This window comes from Argiope bruennichi, chromosome 11 (assembly GCF_947563725.1).
Source record: "Argiope bruennichi chromosome 11, qqArgBrue1.1, whole genome shotgun sequence".
Taxonomy (NCBI): Eukaryota; Metazoa; Arthropoda; class Arachnida; order Araneae; family Araneidae; genus Argiope; species Argiope bruennichi.
In genome coordinates, this window is record NC_079161.1 from 67,705,484 (window position 1) to 67,730,705 (window position 25,222).

At 28.9% G+C, this 25,222-nt stretch overlaps 1 protein-coding gene across 4 annotated transcripts in view; it reads right to left on the minus strand.

The window, feature by feature from the left end:
• The window catches only part of LOC129957168 (peripheral plasma membrane protein CASK-like), a 666,946-nt gene that overhangs the window by 140,735 nt on the left and 500,989 nt on the right, over window positions 1-25,222 (minus strand). The window contains exon 1 of one of the 4 annotated variants that reach the window (XM_056069354.1): window positions 13,269-13,396. The exons of the other annotated variants lie outside the window; for them this stretch is intronic. Coding sequence (XP_055925329.1) covers window positions 13,269-13,283 — 15 coding nt within the window. The 5' untranslated portion in view covers window positions 13,284-13,396. Of the gene's footprint in view, window positions 1-13,268; window positions 13,397-25,222 lie in introns of those variants that run through there. 4 annotated transcript variants of the gene reach the window in all.

Here is a 25,222-nt window from a genome sequence, read left to right on the forward strand (position 1 = left end):
TTAATTTTAAATTGTAAAATAAACATACAACATTCTGATTAGTTGGTTAAATTTGAGAAATTACGAATAAAATTGGCGAAATCATTCAAGTTATTGAGACTGGCGGTTGAGCCAAACTTATATTTTACGATATTGCTTAAAACTGAAGTGTAATAGGGGACAGACGATTATTGTTGATTTAACAAGGGATCAAAAGATTTCTTGTGAAGTTAAAATTGGCGAAATCGGTGCAGTAATTGCAGGTGAGGAACTTGGCTGTAGTTTTTACACATAGATAATATAGAATTAAGTAGTGTTTTAGAGATTGGTGGGGAATAAGCGATCACTAAGAACATCTTGGATAAAGAAGAAAAAAAGAAAAGAAATAAAAAAGAATACAAGAAATAAAATGAAAAAAGAAAAGAAAACTGGGGAAATTGGACGTGTGGGATTGGTTCTTTGGTTCATTTACCTAATTATTTTAAATATATAAATAACTCAATCACTGGTAAGAATAATAGCTACTCCAGAACAGATAATTAATTCTCTTTTGATACAACCCTAGTGAAAAGTACCATCTTGTGCGATGAATTAATGGGGTTGTATCTCAATGGCGCTCAAAATTTGTTATATTAATTTCAGCTATGAACAAAAAATAATTATAATTTTAAATATGTAAATGAAATACGAATTTTCATGTGTTTTATGATATTATGCTAAATATTAAGCATATGCAAATATTATGTTCATAAATTTACATTTCATTAAACATATATTTTTATCATTTTTTATTTTCATTATATATATTTTTTTATTAAATAAACAATAAAAATTAAATAAACAATAATAATGAACAAATTAAATAAACAATATACAATTAAAAAGACTTTAATAATATAATCATAGATGTTTATCACGCATAAAAATTCTTAATAAAGTGCAAAATTTTTCAACGCATTTTTTAATCCAAAATAATAAAGATTAAAAACTGTTACAAACAAGTCGGTGTGGTCCTCCCAAAACTTTCTCGCATATTCTCTAATAAACTTTAACGCTAGAGAACACCTCGCGATGCATTCGCGTACAATAATTAAGAAATAATAACTTTTGATGCTAATTTAGCATTTTTTATTGAATATATCCTGTCATCCTTGGAGAGTTATTTGGCGATGAATCCCTGGCACGTGTTAATAGTATCAAAAATCGTTTTAAAGACGTTTTTCTCAACCGATTGAAACAAAAATTTGACTCAAAACTGCACATGTTGTCACAAATTCCTATACCAAATTTGATATACTTAAGTCACTGAATTTTTGAATTATCGCTTTCATTTATTTCTGAAAGTACAGACTGACAGATAAATCAACCCGTGGTTGGAGTTGGCACAAAATTTGATTGGTCTTACTCAACAGATTTCAATTCTGTGTTTCGAATTTTATTCATCTAGCTCTCTTCATTTTGTAATTATTGTGTTGATTATATTCGAACAGTCGGACATGCGAACCTTCCCTGAAAGGATTTCATTCAAAATTTGACAGAAATCTGAAAGCTTTGTGTTAAGACCATATACCAAATTTCAATCGCCTAGCTCAAATTGTTTTTGAGTTATCTTTGTCACAAATAGACAAACCGACTTTTCCTAAAAATGCGTTTTTAAAAGGACGTCTAAACATGGAGATTTATCAAAATTTCGAGTTCGAATTTTTTTTGACGATTACTAGACTTTCTCTGTACTACGTAAACGAGAAAGTAAAAAGTACGTTTCTAATAACATAAAAATCCTAAGCCCGCTTATCCACAACATTCTCTGTCGGAAACTATTTAAAAGTAGAAAACATTCGAAACTTAAAAGAGAGAGAATTCTTCCCTAAAACTACTTAAAATTCACAACAGTTCCGAAACTCAGCAACAAGATGGATGAATTTCACAACTTAATGCAGGAACAGTTGGCACAAAGAAGTCACAATCATTAATACAGCGCGGAGCCAGAAACACAAGTTCTCATTCATTCTGGAACGGTTCCAGTTAGCGGAAGTTTTAAACTATCAAGGCAATAAACTTAACATGAGTTCCGTTCCGCTCGAAACCGGAAGTTGAATACGCTACATAAATGTCAGAAATGCTTATCGTTTTGCAAAATCAGCTATAATTTGTGTCCAATTAATCGCGGAAACTGACTTTACTTTTTCTTTCTTGTTTTTATTGTTATTCGTTGAAGAAAGGCTATAATTAAACTGGCTTGCGAATCGTTTGCGATTTGAAACACCGAGTAACCAATCAAATTCAAGCGAAAATAGTGATTAATTTCACAACTGAAAAGATTACGTCATTCAGACTCAGTTCAAGTATTTCAATGATTATTATGTAGAGAATTATTCATATATAACAATTCAACCTTGATTCACATTCATTTTATTATAGTGAAATAGCAATCTTGTTAATCATTTAATCTTACAAAAGAAATGATGGAATTTAAATCAATTAACAATTAATTTTAATTTCATAAATTTAATTTAATAATTAGCTTTAAGTCCTTATGATTATTTTTTTCAATTATCAAGAAGGTAAATATTCTTTCGTTTAGAAATGGATTATTTACAATTTTAGAATCAGATTCTGATTCATTTTTTTTTCTAAAATTTGACTTTATGACTTTATGATGACTGAATGCAGAAATTATGTTTAAGTATTATTTTACTCCTCTTTTCTTTTACTGTTCGGTTAAGAACATTTTTAATTAATTGATGTGCTTATCCATTGCAATTCTCAGAAAACAAGCATGTAATCAAGATCAAAATTAAACATATCCAAGAATTAATTTTCTCTTCTTTTATTGTTCAGCTAAGAATATCTATAATTGTTTGATTCGCTTTATCGTTTGCGATTCTAAGAAAACAACAAGCCAATATAGACAAAACAAAATGGCGATTCGTTTAACAGCTGAAATAAATTCATTCGCAAACGATTTTAAACTTTTGCCAATAGTTTTATTTTTTATTCCGGAAAATGTTAATAAATAAAAAATTTATTCAAAGAAAATGCATGAATTGAAATTTATGACTGAATTTACGATGTTAAATTTAATTCTGGAACAGGAAAAGTGTTCATTTAACGAAACTTAGGTTAACTTAACAGATTTCCCAGTGGAGTTATTTATCTAAACCAATAAAAATTAATATAAAGATTTATGATATATTAACAGAATTCTCAATTTCAGAAATGGATTCTATATTATATTCTGTAGTTTCTTTCTGGCTTCACAAAAGATGATTCTTGTTTTAAATTGTGAAAGCTAACGCTTCTGTTTCTTTTACTTATTTCACGAGCAATTGCTTCTTTTGTTTAAATGGCGAAGTTCCAAGATTCTTTGCAATGTAAGAATAAAAGTCTAGGTAAAGAGTTCAAAGTCAAAAATTTATTTTCAAAGTATCTGTAAGGTTCAAGCACGTATCAACTTTATTAATGTCTTCATTTTCCTCGTTATATTAATTTTTTTTGAAAAAGTAGTATATTAATGCGAAGCTATAATATTATTTATTGCATTTTTTTTTCAAACAACTTTATAACGAAATGTCATACAACTGTTTTAAATATATCCAATTATAATAATAAAATAACCTTTTTACATAAAATTAATAATTTATTATTTTATATAAAAATATATTTTATTATTAAAAAATTCTGTTTTCAAAAACTCGTTACATTAAGAAAATTCGTTGCAAAATCAACGGTCAACTTTAAAGAACACGTAATTTCTATCGTATCGTAAAATTTATATCGTTATTTTCTTGATGAAGAATTTTAAAATTAAAGAGCCCAAAATTTGTAATCCCATGTTAACATAATAATGTTTAAAGGTTAGATACTATTTACAAATTGCTTGATAAACATACGCAACACAAAAGCGTTTGTTTTAATAGTTTCAAAGCAAATTTTTGTTTCAATCGGTTGGTAAAAAAACGCATCTGAAACATTAAATCGATTTCTGGATGCTATTTACAGCGTGCCATGAATTAATCGCCAAAATCCCGCCAAGGATGATGCCATAAATTCAGTAAAAATGCTTAATTAACGAAAAAGGTTAATATTTCGTAAGTAATGTAAGCCAATACCATGAAAGGCATTATGTAGAATATCGCGTTCATTAGAGATTATGCGGGAAAGTTTTAAGGAGACTACTCCCACTGATTTTATTTAAGTATATTCAATATACTTATTATTTTATTTAATAAAATATTAATGTAAAAATATTCCTAAAAATCAAGGTTTTTTCTTCATACGAACGTCACATTATTCACAAAAAATTCAGACAACATTCACGCTTAAATTGCACAGCAGTTTAATTACATTACAATTTAATTTATTTAATTGAATTGAATTTAGTTGTTGCGATAATATTTAGGCTTACTGGAATAAATCTAAATATTTGAAAAAAAATATTCAGTTTAAAAAAGAATGCACCAGAGTCGACCTTCCACCCTCCAGATTGAACAACATGAACAATTTTGTATGTGATTCGATTTTGAAAGTTTAAAGTTACTTTTTACTCTTAAATTTTGAGAAAGATGGATTTGAAACTTGATTGCATGCTACAAAATGTAAAACAAATTGCAGCGTTTTAATTCGCTATATAAAAGAATTAGGTCATTGCGATTTAATCTGTTTATACTTGAAATATTACTATCTTGATAAGCTTATTATAAAACATTAATCATTTTTTTAAATGGAAAAAAATGGAATTGATTTTTATGATGTCACAGTCACATGACAGAGTGCTTACTCATATCAACTAACATCTACCATCATGTTACCTTACGTTGTTTTGTAACATCAATACCTTTTATTCCCATACATGATTATTGATTAAAGATGATGGCAAATATTACATAATTGTCATTTAAATAAATAAATTGTAATATCATATTATTTTCTTTTGAACTAACACAATATGCAATCCAAAATTCGATTTAGATATGCAAAAACATATTCTGAATTTAATTTTTTATGAAGTTTTATGTTTTTAGCGTAACATATTTGTAAATATACAAATTCATAGATAGTGAATTTCTTTGGCAGATTGGTAATAAAATCCGATCCAAATCTGCAACTTCATAGATAAAATTTCTTAATTTACTTTATTTCATCCATTTGCCTAGCTGCATTTACGAGTTTTACTTAAACGAAGATTTAGATTTCCAAAAGACGAATTGCATCACAAATTTAATGGAAATATCCCAATTTATTGAGAAGTTCATAAATTAACTTTCAGGTCTATAGCTCGTTGTATGTTTCATTTATCGTCTTCTCAATTAATCAGACATAACTGCAAAAAAAAAAAAAAGAAAGCAAAAAAAAAAAAAAAATGATTTGGAAGATCTCTGTAGTCATCCAAATCTCGAGGTCAAATTTCAAACAATCGCAGTATTTCTTTTTGCGTAATTCATATATGAGTTACTAAAAAAGTACTGATTTCCAAACAACGATTTTTTGAATTATTTATTATCAACACGAACATTTAAAATACATGCTACTTCTGAGAATTGCACGAACGCGGAATTACTAAAACCGAAATATAATTAAGAAAAAGAAAAGCTCGTTGGATATTATCGTCTGCGTTAAAAGGAAATTTATTAAAAAAATGAATCATGTTTACGATTTATTGCGTTTGGAAAAATCATCATAAAACAATAATTTTCATTACTTTTTTTATCGATTTTTTTTTAGATTTTTGCTTGCTATTATCGCAAATGACATGGTATCGGCATCAAAAGAATTCGACAAAATTATATTTTTTTTAACAACAAAAGTATTTTTAAAGAATCGAATTACATCCAATTTTGAACCATGATTTATTTTTGTTTTAGATTACATAGAAATATTACAAACTAGCTTCACGTTAAAAAGTGTTAATTACAATAGATAATTAATTTAACATAAAATGTTTCGATCATTCAAAATCTTATTAGTAAATCTTTAAAAATGTCATTAAGTAATAAAATTAATTTATGTGTTTACATGTTGTTTCTAAATCCCAGAAGCCGATTTAATTCTAAAATACGCTGCACGCTTTTTCATGAAGAAATTTGGCCCTAGCATATTTCAAAATAAAAAAAGGTATAATTACATGTCAGATGATATTCGGAAGCATGTTTATCATGTGACTGTGACGTCATGGTAATTTATTCCATTCTTACGCAAAATCACGTGGTCTCTTTTTTTTTTTTTTTTACATCTTACGTAATTAACGTATCGCGTTTTATTGTGATCAAATTGTTTTTGAAACTTTTCCAATAGTACCTCGACATCTCAGTTATACTACGTTCTTTATCGTAACCTAGAGTCGCAAATACCCAAGTAATTTAATTGCATTGCGCAGTTTTTTGGCAAATATTGTCACAAACAAGTATAAAAAGTGTTCTTTCTCAAGGAAAAAAGAAAGGAAGAAAGAAATGCCAAGGTACTTTTGAAAAATGGTCCCCTCAGTTTTAAAAATAAAAGTTTCTGGAAACTTGATAAATGGCAAGCTGCAGAAAATATTTTTGCTACTGTAACCTGATTAAACATCAAAGTGCTAAATAATATTTCTGCTGATTTTGTTGAAGTCTGCTTTTACCAGTATTGTGTCTTATTTATTTGACATTAAAGATAGCAATCGTTTAATTTCATTTTATATTTTTCATCGTTTTTATATTTTTATCGATATTGTGTGCGTTATTTTTTTTTATCGATATCAGTCTCATTTCTTAAAAAAGTTTTAAAATTCAATTTTTTAATTTCATTTTATAATTTCCATCATTTTTATATTTTTATCGATATTGTGCGTTATTTTTTATCGATATAAGTCTCGTTTCTTAAAACAGTTAAAAATTCAATTGTTTAATTTCATTTTAAATTTTTCATCATTTTTATTTTTTTATCAATATTGTGAGTTATTTTTATCGATATCAATCTTGTTTCTTAAAATATTTATAAACTGTGTTCAAGAATAAATAAATATTTGACTGATTGCTAAACAAAATCGCTTGATTTTCGCTTGCTAATTTTATTTATTTATTTTTTGTAAATATTATCCATTACAGTTGCAATGTTAATTTAAAATTGCTCTTTTAGTACAAGTTTGTAATTAGAACGTCTTCGTCCAATTGAAATACAGATTAACAAAGGCATGGACTGAATTTGTTGGTTTTGTGTTGCTTCTAAAACTGAAGAGATCTGTGATTTTCTTGTTGAATACTTTAATAAACAAACTTTTATTTAAGAAGAGATTTCATTCATGAATTGAATTTTATTAAATTTAATTAAATTATTGAAAAAAAGAACCTTTAAACGTTCTGAACTGCTTTTTGGAGAACAGTAGGTAAAATGAAATAAATCAGAAAATTATGTAATATAATTAGGAAACATATCATAAAATTAGCTAACTTCCTACAGAATTCGGATTTCAAAATAATCACAACATGAGAAAACAATAGTTTTCACACTAAATAAAATTAAGATGATATGACATTTCAAAGTTACTTATAAAAATTGTAAACATTTTAATTTCTTTTTATTTAAAATTCCAATAAAAATTTGAAGAATACTTTCTTAGCAAACACTAACTGCCCAGGGAATGATTATTTAGCATTAACAAAAATAATAACAAAAAAGCGCGAATTTGATAATTCTAGATCAAACGATCTGCATTGTAAAATATTTTTAATAATATTTGGACTTGTAATAAAAAAAATGATAAATAAGAATTTTTTATTTAACTTGCAACTGTTTAAAAAATAAATCTTAATTAATAAATCAACACGACTTAATATTAATAAATAAAATAATAGCAATAATATATTTTTTTTAACATTTTAAAAATATTTCCATTAAAGTACGTAATTTTAATAAACAAGCAGTTTAAATCACTTTAAACACATCATCTTTATTGAAAAAGCAAAAAGTGCAACTCACAGAAAATGCGATGACAGTTTCAAGAAATTGGGAGAGATTTTATGTTGTTTTGATTGAAAAGTTTGTACTAAAATAAAATCTTCATGTGAATACAGAGCAATAAAAAATTGTCCATTTCAAAAATGATTTTTTTAAAACATATTATTCTTACTTCAACATCGAATGAATCAAAATAAATTAGAATTATAAATAATATTTCAGCTTTATATCAATGTGAAATTTGGAAGATCAGAGGGGGAAAAAATTCGAATTACAGAAGAAATAAAATTTATCATTTCACTACATTTTTAATTCATTTTTGGCATTGAATCAATTTTAGTGTCGCCACATGACCATGATGTTGCTTGAAATGACTTTATACAATCTCATGCCAGATTCTGATTTTGCGGTAATCGGTAATTTCATTCGCCTCAGGTAATCTAACAGATGTTCAATTTGCAGAAATCAGCTTATAATACCTCAAACCCACAAGATAGATAACTTCACTGCAACCTATATATCAAATGGCATGCAGTCAGACGAGGTTCTGCATAAATATATGCAAACTGACCAATCGATGCTGAAACTATTTAATATTCCGTGATGGCATCGGAAATGACGCATTAGCACGCCAAAGTTATGTTCAATAGGGGAAGATCTGGAGATATGGTTGGCCACGAATGCATATCAATACCATTATGGCAATTCTGTGAGGTGATAACCGTGGTTTGATCGCCAATATGCGATAAATCTCTGCAGACATGACATGGAAGGCAAAACATGAAGCTTTAGGTTATACATAATTGCATTATTGTCATAATCCGATTGGAACAATATTGATTATAATGTATTGTAATATGAGCGTTTTTCTGTTTTAGCTTTTCAAACCATTATTATTAGTAACTAGAAAAAGCATCTGTCTAGACGGGCTGTTATCTGTTAACATTATCACGGTTATGGTTGTCATAGATTAACTAACGAAAGTAGTAGTAGAAAATCCCATGCGCATTGGCAAACCGCTTAAGAAATAAAAAGGATTAATTATTTATAGCAAGTACATTTTGATATAAAACTAACTTATATAAACTAAGAAAAAAAATTCGTTACAAATAACATTCTTGTTCTCTATTCGAAATGTTCAACCAGACTCAAATCAAAACGAATCACTAAAATCGGATTGAGATTTTTATTCACTAAATACAAAGTTGAATACAAGTGCTAAGAAATACAAAATTAAAAGAATAAGTACTGAAAGAAAACATTAGCCATAATCTTCAATTTGGCCATTGTTACCATAAACAGAAAATAATAAAAATTGTAGACCTCAGCTCATAGACTTTTATTACAATCCAGCACAAAATAATGTAAATAAAATGTGAAGTTTACCATTCCATGATTCATTTTTATTTACATTTAGCGTGTTTCGTATACTGATAAATCAGTTACTTTACACATAAAAAAAAGTCTCGCTTATTTAACATTGTTACAAGTTGTTTAACGAAAATAAAATAAAATGCAGGGATTTGTGTAGTAAATAATGACGCAGGTAAAAGGGGCAGGGATATTTTTAAATTCCCCTCATTGTTACACATAAGGATGGACGCTTATATTATCGATGGAATAAACTTGTAATGCACTCTTGTGACAAAAGTTATGTGTGAAATTTTGGATTCAATGGATAGGAAAAAAGGTATCCAAAATGTATTTTCAGTTTTCTTCAGTATAGTACGAAGCACAAAACGCGCCGCACTTCATCACTTCATACGAAAGTCGTGAGAGGGGGAAGGGGACTTTCATGATTGCGAAACTCCCTAATATCTTCGAGGGTTTGCCGCCTTCCTCCTTACATTACCTCACGTCCGTTATATGCTCAAGGGATACAAAACGCAACAGAAGAACAAAAAATGAAGAGGGTAGATTGTGTAAGAACACGAGAAAATTGAGAGGAAACAATCCATCATGTGGAATTTTTTCAACTTTAGTATTGAAAATTAAGAAAAATAGCTATTTCTTGAATAGTTTATGTTTTAAGAAATTTGATCAAACAGTATTTTTGCCATTAACCATGCATTTTAACCGAAAGAAAAATGAAAAACCTAAAAGCTAAGGTCTTCCTAAGGCTCTTACATAAGTGACAGATTTATATACAATAAATGTATAAAATTTTTAAGAATCAATGGACTATTCTACTAACTAAAAAATTTCCAAGAACACATATAAAGTTTATATATACCCTATTTAGCATTTATGTCTCTAAAACTGTTTACTGCAAGTTTTCACCCTCTACCAGTAAAAGGTCTTAATAATATTTCATCGATAAAAATAGATTATGAAATACTGTCTGTCCACGACAAGAATACTGCTAGACATTCGTCTATGTTTACGGCGGGCGTTATAGAAACAGGTTACTATAGGAAGAGTTCATTTCGCAGAGGTAGAATTTCATTCAAGTTTCTTACATTGGCACGTTTAGCGCCAAAGTGGCGATATTTGGTATTATTGCATTTAATTCTTGAAAACAAATTTAAAAAAATAATTCACTCAGCTGAAAATCATTTGCATACTCGGAATATTGAAAATATCCGGCATTCCTGTCATATGTATACAAAGAACAAAACAAATCAAATAGAAAAACTGAATAAATATTTGTATGTCTAACGACTACACAAGAAGAAAAAAAAAATTAAGAAGTAAAATCATGCATGACAAAACATTAATCGTCTTCATTTCATTTGCTCTAAATTTATATAAGTTATTAATATCAAATTATCCGCAGCAAACGCGAGGTAATCTACTCTTTTTTCTATTTTTAATAATTTATAAATTAACTAAAATAGTTTTTCAAAAAAATAGTAGAATTAAAGTTTTTTTTTTTTTTTTTCCGAACACGTTGGGATGAGTGGGAAAGTATAGCAAACACATATAGGACTTCCACATGCAAAGTAAATATATACTATAATAACATTCAAAGAAATTGTGCAACGAAAAAGGATGAACAGTTCAACCTTTTATGATGATTTCCACTTGTATTTTTGATAACTCTTTCTATTTCTAGTACTTACCCTTTTTATCCCTTATTACCTTAATTCATTATTTACCCTTAATTCATTCAATCCCCTTCTTTATTATTACCCTTACTTATTATTTACCCTTAATTCATTCAATCCCTTCTTTATTATTACCCTTACTTATTATTTACCCTTAATTCATTCAATCCCCTTCTTTATTATTACCCTTACTTATTATTTACCTTCAATTCATTCAATCCCCTTCTTTATTATTACCCTTACTTATTATTTACCCTTAATTCATTCAATCCCCTTCTTTATTATTACCCTTACTTATTAGTTACCCTTAATTCATTCAATCCCCTTCTTTATTATTACCCTTACTTATTATTTACCCTTAATTCATTCAATCCCCTTCTTTATTATTACCCTTACTTATTATTTACCCTTAATTCATTCAATCCCCTTCTTTATTATTACCCTTACTTATTATTTACCCTCAATTCATTCAATCCCCTTCTTTATTATTACCCTTACTTATTATTTACCCTTAATTCATTCAATCCCCTTCTTTATTATTACCTTTACTTATTATTTACCCTTAAATCATTCAATCAGCTACCCTTTTATTCCTTAACCTTATTTCATTTGGTTATTTACCCTTAATTACCCTTAGTCATTCAATCAAAAGAAATGGCATTTCCGCAAATATGAAAACTATGGATAGTTTTCAAATTTCGTCTTAAGAAAAAAAAAGTTTAAATGTTTTCATTAATGACTTTCTGGAAGATAAGTTTGCAAGAAAATACATAATTTCAGATAATTAAACTTATTTAATGAAAAAAAAACACATTAGGTGCGAATTCTGGAGGAAAAAACAAAGAAAAAAACCCATCATTATTTAAACTAAGCGATTCATTTTTTTTATATATATATAAAACAAAAATAAGTTATAAACATTAAAAGTAAATACATTGGAGCACTTTTTCATGCTATTTCGATAAACTTTCACTATCAGCTGAAACAACAGAAAAATTGTTAGCGAAGTAGCAAATATAAGTGGCACAAGAGAAGCAAGATTTTTTATTTCCTCGTCCACTTTCTGATTCACCGATTTCTGTCTTTAAAATGTAAAATACATGCTAAAATATTATCTAGAACTGTACCCTCCCCCCCATGTTAACAATCGGGAGAATCTATATGTCTCTTACCCACTTATCGTTACGCCACTGAACGTAATACAAGTATAAAGCAAAGATTTAGTTTCACAGACAATTAAACTTCCTTAGGCTTTGCCAAAAGTAAAAGAACAACGTTTATCAGAGCGTTAATTTGATGGTTAATTTAAAGATTCAGAAACATCCGAAATGGGAAAGATTCGCATATGTTACTTTATTTAATTTGACTTGTTTCTTGTTTGAAAAAATTGAATTTAGTTTAATATTTGGGAACTTAGTTAAAATTAATCGAACTGATTTTAATTATATTACGATTTTATACAAGTGACGCCGTTATTTTTTTAATTATGTATAAATACGCATTGAAACGTGGAAATAATAATAAAAAAGAATTGAAATTTTAATTGTATACTAAAAATTAGATACTATATTTAAATCAAAAATACAGATGTGAAAACAAAATTATATAATCACGTGACCTTGAAAGCAATATTATAAGAGAAAATAATCCACAATGCATATAATTTAATAAAAATTGTAATATATTGATTAAATATCAAAATATCTTACGAATGTGATTAAATATTAATTTACGTACATCATCTATATCTGTTTCAAACTTTTACGCTTTTGTTTTGACCCCCAATTTCTTTTTTTAAATATAAAAATTAATTTATCCTTTCTACAATACGGCTAGAAGGATACTTTAAAAACTGTTTTATTTATTAGTTTGATATTTAATCATAATTAATTTCGGAAAACCAGATGAATGTGTGTTTAACTTTATAATTAATCCAAAAAAATTAATGATTAATCGGAAACAAAAATTAAAATTAAACGAATATTCAAACAAAATGAAATATAAATAGTATATAAATTAATTACATATGCTTCAGTACAATTTAATTCATTTAAACGAAACAATACTTCAGTAAGTTTGAAAGAACTAATAACACCCGGAATTTATTTATAATGATCTCTTTTCCTCTGTATTTTGCCCCTACAAGGGCTTCACCACTTTAAGCCCCTCCAACTTCGACAATCCCCCCCCCCAACTCGCACGCCACTTTAAGACTATCCATTCATTCATTCATCCTTCAAAACAGACACCACTGACCCACTAAAATTCCTGAAACCCCCAAGATCTACCGGTTGATAAGAGAAATCGCCTTACCGGGTCAGATGTCATCCCACGCGGGACTTCCAGTGGGTCTTTGTCCCAGACGCTGTCCGAAGAGGGACAAGAGAAGGAAGCAAAAAAGAAAAACGCCGGGAGAGTGAAAGAGATCGCCGATTGGTGTCCCAAACGGGAGCGAGTGAGGAGCCAACGCCGACGGAGTGAGAAGATGACTTCGGGAACGGTCCATTCATCTCGGCGAGGGGTGATGGCATCTCATTCAATAGTAGTGGAGGAAATAAGGCGAGGAAAGATTGCGTCAGTGCGCAAACACGGAATGATGAATTTTTCTTTTTCAAAATGTTTAATTCATCTTTTCTAGTAGCTTTAATTAGTTTTCTGAAGAAATGTAATGCAAGGGAAGTAGATTTTTTAATTTTTTTTTCAAAGCATTTTTTTTTGAGAAGGTAATAAAAGTAAATTGCGTTGTTTTTTGTAATTTTTGAATGTAAAGTTAATTATATTGGGAATATTTTTTTTTTATATTTCTATAAACCGTATATATGTAACTTCTAAGTGGGAAAGTTTTTAATTTTTATCAAAAACCTTTCTTTTTCTATAAATCCATTTTTGATTTATTATTTTGCCTCATGTCATTTCAATTAAGGTAGCAGACTACGTTCGAAGCAATATTTTTGAAAAATTGGATATTTTAAAAACTATTTATGGTTTTTAGATGTATTGTCAATTATAAACACTATATATACAAAAAAAATTTTTGGAAATATAATATATTTTGAGAAATAGGAAAATTTGTAGTAAATTTTAATGAAATTTAACCTAAACGGTTAACACTCTACAATAAATTGTAATGCAGCAATCCTATTTTTCTCTGTACACAAGTTATAGAATATAATGATGAATGAAATGAACCAAAATCTAAGAAACAGTTTGAGATGCAAAGAAATTATGGGTAAAAATGTACGTATATATACATTTTTTTCATAAATTTACAATTTAATTTTTCTAAAAACACCTATAAATGAAAAAGTATTTCACCAACAATAAAACTTTTGGTTCATTTCATTGTCCACAGTATTTAAAACACACGCTGAAATTTTTATGTAAATACCTCTATTAGTTTTTGAGATATCATGTTAACGGTGGATAATTTTTATAAAAATTAAAGTTTAAGAAAATTGTAGTTAAAGAAATATTTTAGCTAAAAAACTGTATAAAATTATCCTGGATGATAGATCAGACCTTCCCTTTCCTAGAAGATACTATTTTGGAAAGAGGAAAGCCTGAACTACAAGAAATAATAATAAAAGAAGAATTCGCCAATGTGGTCGAAAACCAGTGTTTTTAACGTAGTCGGACCCCTTAATAAGAACTAAAAAAAACTAAACTCAGTGGCACAACAGCCCATGTGGGCCAAGGCCTACAGTGCCCATATCTGCTTTCTCGATCGAGGGTCCTGGAGTGCAAGGCATACGTATGACCTGGTTAGGTGCTCAGCCTGGTCTTTATATTACAAACTTTATGTTACAAAATCTCTACTAGTGGTGTCTAGGTGGATTTACAGCGTCGATCGTCTCCATACATTTTAATTTTGTCATAAATGCATATGAGATATGTATAATTTCTGTTCCGTATGTAAGTTTACTCGTGCGCATTACTTCTGTGTCATAAATATACATACAGGGTGATCGATAAAGTCTTTTAAATCCATTAAATTCAAAACGACGTCTCGTATAGCCAGGGAAGTGACGTGTAACTATGTTTAATTTAACAAACACTAACTACAAAATAAGGAAGTTGAAGTAATAACTAAAAAGAATAAAGGATCTCGATCAAATACCCAAATAGAAATATGTACGTTATACTATAATTAAAATAAAGAAAGAAATATAATAAAATAAGAGAAAATAAACATAAAAACAACTATAAAGTTATCTGCAAAACCGGCTGAGATAGAACTTGTGAACTTGACGTGAATTGAAAAACAGTTTGTCCTAAAATTGAAAAATGTATTATCTACTATTATCATATAGTTTCTTCGAGTAATACAAAGGTAAAGTGAAAAATAAGCAAAGAAGAAAGTAAACGAAAACGATTAAAAAATAAAAAGTCAGAAAAACGTGCTAGGGGTAGGGGGAAGGGTAAATCTGAGGGTACATTTTTCAATTTTAAGACGAACCCTAAAGTAATTATTATTTCATACTTCATACTAATAATAAAATTTAGAAATATTGTTAATCAGTAATAAGTTATAATAAATTATTTATTTTTCACTATTGCAACCAATGTAGTAAAATAGAAGGAGTGAAACAGGGATAAGGTTCGAAAATAACATGATTTGGGGTGGCGATAAAGAGGACAAGGAAAGTATAGCTTATTCCGAGAATCATTTTTTGAAATAACACGGAGACAAAATATCAATGCTTTTATGCCATTTTTTAATGTTAAATATGATAAGGTGGCGAAGAATTATATCATGCCCAAGGAGACACTTACAATTGTTACACCAATGTATTAATCGTATTGTGTGCTAGCTCATCTTAACACAATGTTAATATGCTTGTGATAAAAAGAAATTTCTTTTCCGTGAAATTTAAACCTAATCCAGGCTCATATACACACATATATGAATTGTATCATATCTATTTAATTTTGGAATCCATGTAAAAGGAACCGAAATTCAAGAAAAATAAAAGGAAATGTATTGTTCAATAGTTGATAACAAAAGTAATTATGTTAGTCACGTGACTATGAAGTCATTTTAATTGGATCTTGAAATGAATTTTAATAAAAGAAATTTGTATTAATTGTTATAACACGAGACTACTGAAAAATAAGTGGCCAATGCACAAAATTTGCACCGAAATTCAAGAAAAATATAAGGAAATGTATTGTTCAATAGTTGATAACAAAAGTAATTATGTTAGTCACGTGACTATGAAGTCATTTTAATTGGATCTTGAAATGAATTTTAATAAAAGAAATTTGTATTAATTGTTATAACACGAGACTACTGAAAAATAAGTGGCCAATGCACAAAATTTGCACCGAAATTCAAGAAAAATATAAGGAAATGTATTGTTCAATAGTTGATAACAAAAGTAATTATGTTAGTCACGTGACTATGAAGTCATTTTAATTGGATCTTGAAATGAATTTTAATAAAAGAAATTTGTATTAATTGTTATAACACGAGATTGCTGAAAAATAAGCGGCTAATGCACAAAATTTGTGGGTACAGACGAAAATTATAGTAATTGGAAAGAAAGTTTTGAATTAAAAAAAAAAAAAAAACATTACTAGTCCAGAAAAGAAATTTCCTGATTCGTGTGTAACTATTTCTTTTATGAATATCTATTAGAAAATTATGAAAGAAAAAAAAAAGGAAGAATAAAAAATTTTGATGTTTATCATCATTTTTTAAAAATTATTTTTACATTCATAATGTAAATGTTTACAAGAAACGTATCACCAAAAGCGAAAGCAAACGATTTTTTTTTGTTAAAAAAATAATTTGTTTTGCTTATTGCAACAAAAAAAAATGATTAAATGCTGTTGAGAAATCAGTTGGAAAGAATAAAATAAAAAGGTTGCGATAGTAGAAAGTAAATTGAGACTCCGATTCCTGGAATGACTAATGGCTTTTAAAAGCATCTAGGAACGAATATTAAATGCAATTAAAATAATTATTTTAGCATAATGCGGGTAAGTTGGGAAATTATTTTTATGATCGAGTAATTAGGTCAATTCGAAATCTTATCAAATCAGTAGCTTTATTGAAGAATAAACTATCATTGTTGGTAATTTCTCGGATTTGGAACTACAGGATTCCAGTTCGAAACTTTATTGATTCTATCTGTGATTTAAGATGCATATCTGCCTCGTATATTTGTAGTCTGACATAGAAGATCAAATGCTTTACTGCTGGCATGTCTAAATTAAGAAATTGGTATAGCTAAAATTGCCGAGGAAATGCAGAAATGGCTTCTTTACTAATAATAAAGAAAAACAAATATGTATTTTGGGACTTCATAGATCAAATTATTTGACCTAGAAGCTTTAGAAAGTGTCAATGTACGTCTCGGAACGAGTGTTTATTTTACCTTTAACTGCAATATTACTCAGTTAAAACTTAAGCAAGATTACAGCGTTTTCTCTCTCGTTAATACCCAAAAATAGCAACAAAAACATTTCTATATAACCATTTCTATTTTCAAAAAATTATATTTTTAATGATGCCGTGTTAAATTGCCGTGCAATCCTTCTAGAATTTTAATAATATTTAAAGATTTTTTTTTTGCACAATAGTTTGTTTTTTTTCATTTCTGTAATGAAATTAAAATTGTTTTCATTGTTTCATGTAACATTTGATCTTATGATTTTCTTCCATTTTTGAAAGGTAAGGAAGAGAGATTCTTTTTATTATCCAAGCAGTTTTTATGAAAGATAAGAAAATGAAATTGCATTACTACTAAGGACAACGTGCTGTTTTAAATAAGTTTACCAGATATTTCCATCGTGTAATTAGATTGCATTAGGAAGGTTATTTACACAACAAATACAAGAGATGCAAGGATAGTAAAATGATGTCTTTAAAATCTGTAACAATTTGATGTTTACAAATATTTTATTGAGAGAATTAAGGGAAGCCAAGTTAAAGAGATTTTCTTGAAATTAACACTACTGATTGATCAAATCATCACCAAAGGCAGTTATTGATAGATAAAGGAAGAGTTGCTCCAGCAGAAATAGTATAATAACATTTTTTTTGAATCGCTGTAAAGAAGAACTTATTTTTTAATTTTAAAAACTCGTTGAATACGGTCTTTACAGCAAGGGGCAAATTTGGTGACAAAAATGGAGATTCTCGACTATATGGGAATTCCGACAATATCTTTATTAGGATCCGAGATTCGTAGTTTCTTCACGAGAATTCGATAATCCTTTCACAAAGATTATAAAAATGTGAGAGAGATATATTCGGGGGAGTCTATTGAATTTTGTCTTTGAAGTGAGTTCCTTCAGATCACTTTGCCTTTTGAAGTTGTACAGTAACGATTTACTATTTATCTATGTGCTGTTGTTTTCTATAAGTGTTGTTTTTCTTCCACTGTGTTTTAATACCTGTCTTTATGGTCCCTAGTGATTGAGATGTCCAATATTATGCTTGATGTATTAAGGTCTGTCAGTCTTGATTGCATTAGCTAATTAGCGTAATGATACTTATAGCATAAACTTCATAAAAATAATACCAGCTATTGACATTACTATGCTAACTAATGGAAGAGATCTCCGCAAAACTTTCTCGCTCGCCATTCTAATAAACTTATCATGCCCCAGACTGGTTTGCAGAGGGCATTGGCACACAAGAAATGTTAACCTTTGGAGAGAATTAAGACTTTTAACGGAATCTATCGTGTCATCATTGGCGAGTTTTCTTTTTTTTTGTGTGTGTGTGATTAATCCCTAGCATGCGATTAATAGTATCCTAAAATCGAATTTGTGGTTCTGACACGTTTTTCTCAATCGATTGAAGCAAAAATTTGACACAAAACTGCATTTGCAGTCAGAAAGTCCCATACCAAATTTGATATCTTTAAGTCATTTCATTTTTGAACTATCGAGTTTACATGCTTCTGAAATACAGCCAGACAGTTGTATTTGGCTCAAAATTCGATAGGTAACTACACTATAGATGTTAAATCTGTGTACCGAATCACATCTATCTAGCTCTCTTCGTATTGTAATTATCGTGTTAACTGATATGCGAACAGCGGGAGGGACAGATTTTCCCTGGGCGGATTTTACTCAAAATGTGAAAGAAATCAGCAAATTTGCTGAAAGACCGTATACCAAATATGAACTGCATAACTCAAAGCGTTCTTGAGTTATCTTTTTCACAGACAGACAGTCAGACGTACATTTTTCAAAAAAGGAGGTTAAAAAAAGTAAGGATATAAAAGGACGTCCAAAAATAGAATGAGCTAGATAAATAAAATTTAGTATATGGCATTCAAATCAAACTCATCAAATCACCAATTCATCAATTTTTTGGTTAAGTCAATCAAGAAAAAGTGATCGAAATGACGCCGTTAGATTTCTAAATTTTAGTACGAAACTAAGCGCAAAACAAGTCATATTGCGTAAATATTTAAGAAAGTCGATGGGAGAACTCGCCTATTATTTCATTTCACTTATGACTGTTTTCTTATCTTGAATCGTTTAAGTGCGGTTCGATACGCTCTCGATATATATTTTCAAAATAGGAGATTTAACCAAAGGAACAGGGCGGTGTTTTTTTCTACTCTTGTTTTAGTCATTCGAAGGAAAGAGCTTTAGTCCATTTGCAACTCCCATGGAATTACGAAATTTGGCCTCTATCGTTACCAACAGATCTATATATCATATACGTAATACTACCGAGGAATACAGAAATAAAAAAAAAATCTACATTATAGACTTTGCTTATATCTCAATGCTTTGATGTTCTAACAGCTGTTCCAACGCATGCGCGTAGAGAATATAGCTATTTATATAATATCTCTACTTTTTTAAAGAGCGCGATTGAAAACTATCCAACCACTTAAGAATTTTTTATCCCTATCTGTGTTTCTCATTAGCAATATTTTCAAAAACCGGTAGATCAATGTGCTTTAACAATGAATTTCCAATTACGACAGATCAATGGCTAAGGGTTTTTTCCTAAGTGAAATACAAATGTGGGGCCTGAAAGCTCTCTAAGGAGCCAATCTTCTCCTACGTATGTATATACAGTGTCTCACAAAAGTGATGGGACACTTGTACTTTACAAAAGGAAACTGTAATAAAAAAAATTTTTAAAAAATGTACAAATTTTTTGTGGGTGTGTTTCATACTTAAATTTAGTAACAATTATTACATAACATACATTTTGTCAAAATATTAAAATATTAATTTAATAAAAATAAAATTGTTTAGAACGGAGCAAAAAATAGCTCACATAAGTGATGGGACACCATTAAATATGCAACAAAAATAGTCTGAAATAAGCAATAAAAATATTTTTGGTGGTTTTATTTTTACTCAAAAGCAATTGGCAAAAATTTATAAAATCGTCTGCAGTATTTCTCTCCAGTTTGTTTTGGAATTTTTGGGTTTTTTAGCTCTGTACAGCCATGAATGCTAAACGAAAAGAAACTTCGCCTGAAATTCGAAAATTAGTTATTAATTTGCATATTGAACGTGGAAAATTTATTAGAAAAACTGCTGAAACAGTTAACTTGATCCATTCCGCAGTTTTCAATATCATTAAACGATATAAAAAGAATCATATTATTCAGGATAAAAGAAGACCTGGCCGACCATCAAAGCTATCCAATGGAATAAAGCGAATTATCGTTCGAAATATTAAAAAAAAACCAAGAAAGAGTGCTCCTAAAGTTTCTGCTGATTTATAAGCATTATATGGAATAATTGTTAATCTTGAGACTATTAAAAGGGTAATTCGATCTGCTGGATATCATGGTAGAGTAGCCAGAAAAAAATTCTTCGTAAGTGAAAAGAATAGAAAACTCAGACTAGCTTTCGCAAAATCCAACATAAATAAGAATTCTGATTACTGGAATGAAGTTATATTTGCTGATGAGAGTAAATTTAATATATTTGTTTCTGAAGGTAGAATCTTGGTGTGGAGAAAACCCCGGGAAGAATTTCGCAAACAGAACTTGGTGCCAACAGTAAAACATGGTGGAGGAGGAGTTATGGTATGGGGGTGTATGTCGTCGGCCGGGGTTGGTAATTTTGTATTTATTGACAGTATAATGGATCAGTACAAGTATATTGACATTTTAAAGATAAATTTGAATTCTTCAGCATGAAAATTGAACCTTCATAACGATTTTAAATTCTACCAGGACAATGACCCCAGAACGTTAGACTCTGTGTGCTGTATAACTGTCCTGAAATAATAAAAACACCACCACAATCTCCAGACTTAAATCCCATAAAGAATATTTGGCAAGAATTGGAATCAAGAATTCGCAAACACACCGTTTCTTCAAAACAACAAATAAAATCGGTGCTTCAAGAGGAATGGGGTAAAATCACACCTGAAATCACAAAAAATGAGTCGAATCCATCCCAAGAAGATTAAATCATGTTTTAAAAGTAAAAGGAAATCCAACAAAATATTAAAACCTTTTAAAAAGTAAAATTTTTGGATAAATATTTGATGGAAAAGTAAGTGTCCCATGACTCATGTGAGCCATTTTTTGCTCCGTTCTAAACAATTGTATTTTTATTAAATTAATATTTTAATATTTTGACAAAATGTATGTTATGTTATAATTGTCACTAACTTTAAATATAAACACACCCAAAAAATGTTTGTACATGTTTATTTATTTATTTTATAACAGTTTCCTTTTGTAAAGCACAAGTGCCCCATCACTTTTGTGAGACACTGTATGTAATATCGGAAGAGGCATCTGAGATATGCATATGAGAAGCTTCCGATTTAGTTTTATGGTTCATCAGTGGGCAAATAAAAATTGTGGGATCGAGTTATCTTTATTCTAATGACAGCACATACCTCTTTAGACTGACTTATCTTAGGTTCCAACCTCACCGCATGCTGTCGCAACAAGCGAAATTGATTAATTCGCGACGCCTTGGCGAGTTGGAGATTGTATATATTTGTAGACAAGCCAGATTTTACTTCAGGAGACAAGTGCTTCAAGTCCACGTCGACTAATAGAAAATACTATGCCCATGCCCCCCGTTATTAAGTCCTTGACTCTAACACTCGTTAAGACAAGCTAAACCGTATATATAAATAAAATCATAGTGGCTATGCATGGATGTGTGTTTATATGTTCCACGTCTTTTTTCAAACAACCTTTTTGAATTAAATCTAACTATACTCATTTATTATTTGGGATAACAGTAAAAATACTATCACTTTTTTAAAACGCAAAACCTAATTAAATTACCAATTAATTAAGAATTAATCTAATTAGCATTTAAAAAGTAAATGAGTTTAATTTTTTTATTTACTGAAATTTTGTCCTTTTTCCGTAGTAATTTCAGATTAAATTATTCTACAAGAAATATTTTTATGCTTTCTTAAAGTTATCAGTTTCATTTTCTCTCAATGTTTATTAGTTTTTTTCCAAAATTTAATAACGATTAAATGCAGACGATTATGGAATAAACTTTAGAAACATCTCCGTTACTAGACAATGATGTGACATTTAATTACTGTATTATTATTTTTTGATTTTGATTTTTTTTGTTTGTTTTTAAATACATTTGGAACATTTTTTTTAATTGATTGAAAGAATTATCAAAATTGGTTTGAAAAATTATTGCCTTTGAAATCTCTTGTCCTCTTTACATGCGAAAAAAATCCTAATAAAGAAATTTAAAAATAATTCCGTTACTAGACAACGACGTGACATTCAATTACTCTATTTTTTTATATTTATTTTAAAATTTTAAAATACATTTGGAACATTTTTTTATTGGTTGGAGAAATTATTAAAATGATTAAAAAATTATTACCTTTGAAATCTCTTGTCCTCTTTACATGCGGAATAAATGCAGACGATTTTGAAATAAAGTAAGTTAGAAATAATTCCGTTACTAGACAACGACGTGACATTCAATTACTCTATAATTATTTGTTTTATATTTATTTTTTAATTTTAGAATACATTTGGAACATTTTTTTATTGGTTGGAGAAATTATTAAACTGATTAAAATTGGATTGAAAAATTATTGCCTTTGAAATCTCTTGTCCTCTTTACATGCGGAATAAATGCAGACGATTTTGAAATAAAGTAAGTTAGAAATAATTCTGTTACTAGACAACGACGTGACATTCAATTACTCTATTTTTATTTTTTTTATATTTATTTTTTAGTTTTAAAATACATTTGGAACATTTTTTTATTGGTTGGAGAAATTATTAAATTTATTAAAATTGTATTGAAAAATTATTCCCTTTGAAATCTCTTGTCCTCTTTACATGCGAAATAAATGCAGACGGTTTTGAAATAAATAAATTTAGAAATAATTCCGTTACTAGACAATGGCGTGACATTCAATTACTCTATTTTTATTTTTTATATCGATTTTTTTGTTATAAAATACATTTGGAGCATTTTTATTGTCTGATAAAAATTCTAAAACTAATTAAAAATTGAATTGAAAAATTACTGCCTTTGAAACATTTTATCATTTTTACATGCATCTTCTACGAAATAATATGTAAGTAATATTGTATGTTGTATAAAAACTGCTTATATAATATTTAAGCAGTTGTATACAACAGTTGTATACATATTGTATACAAACCAATTTTCTAAAAATAATAAGGGGCACAGTGCAGCATACCAAGCAGAAAGATAGAACGCGAGGAAAAGACAGTGTGAGGAAGTAATTAAATTTTATGCAATTTCAGAAAGGAATCTGCAGACTCACTGCTTTGATTCTGTGGGAAAATATTCACTCGCTCAACTCAGAAGTTAAAGTTACAGTGAAACCAGAGTTTGAGTGATTAAGAAATTCTTAAAACGGAGATTAATCAGAAATTAATGCATTTTATATGGAATTTTGAATAGTGAGAAATTTTGAGTAGTCGCTTAAAGATGCTTAAAAGTAAACAAATACCCATCGCTTCAATTGAAACGAAGGCAAGGAGTGTAAAGTTTTTGTGAGAAAATGAAACAGACGTTCGATGGCAACAACTGTTCAGGCTGTGAGGGATCGTACCACAACAACGCGAGGGGTTGTATCGAAAGATTTTAATTATTTAATTACCTTAATATATTCATTAAAATCTTTCTTTCTTTAAATATCAAATATTAATAACATACGGAGAAAATTAACTGAGTTTTTTAAAAATCGTTTGGTTTATTGAATAGTCTTATTTTAATTTAGAAATGTTTCAAACGATAAAAAGATTTTGTGCATTATAATACTTCATATAAAAGGAGGTTAAATTTATTAAATATGAAGATATTTTATTCTCGGTCAATCGCGGGGATATACAATAATATGCAATATAAAAATGCAAACCCGAAGAGATTAACAACAACACATTTGCGTGTATTCTGCTTTGAGAGAGTGGGTGGAACGATTGTCTGGAAATTTTTATCGAGAAAAATCTTTTATTTGCATAACGGTGCATTTACTTGTATAAGGTGCAATTTTTTACTAATATAATGTTGCAATCTTATACTTTTATATAATGGTACAATACAGGGTGTCCCAAAAAAATGTATACACACTTTAAATAATTGTAAATTTGGGGTTTATTATAATTCGAATAATTTTAAACATGTGAAAGATTCTACAAATATCATTCTATTGTTTTGTTATCACATGTTCTCAAACGGATGTCCGTTCTGCTCCAGACACTGCTGACAACGTGAAGCGATGGAATAGCACACATGATGGAACAATTCCCTTGGGACATTCATGTTCAATGGTTGCCCTCAAATGAACAATTGTTGCAGTTTTATGGACGTCCTGAACAGTTCCCTCAGCTTCAAACTTATCTCTAATTCGAGTGATGGTAACTCGTGTAGGTGGTTCTTTGTTAAACTCCCTCTTAAACTGTCGTTGCACTTCTACTGCATTTTCATACTTCCAGTAGCATTTTAGAATAAATTTCCTTTCTTCAAATTCAAGTCTGTCTGCCATCACTCGGTTCAATGGGTTCAGTTTGTAAAGAAAGAAGAAATAACTTAGTTATCAGCTGCTAAAATGTGTATACATTTTTTTGGGACACCCTGTATTTACTTGTATATGTACCTTAAATATAATTGGGATGTAAAACCACAGAATTTTGCGACTTATAAAATAAATGTTATGTTATTTGAGTAATATTTAACCAGCAGAATTGTTTTTTCTCCAGTCTCATATATTTTCTTAAAACTAGCCGCCTTTCGCGACCAGTTTGTTTGCTCAGATTATCGCTATCTTAGACTGTTCAACAATTAATATA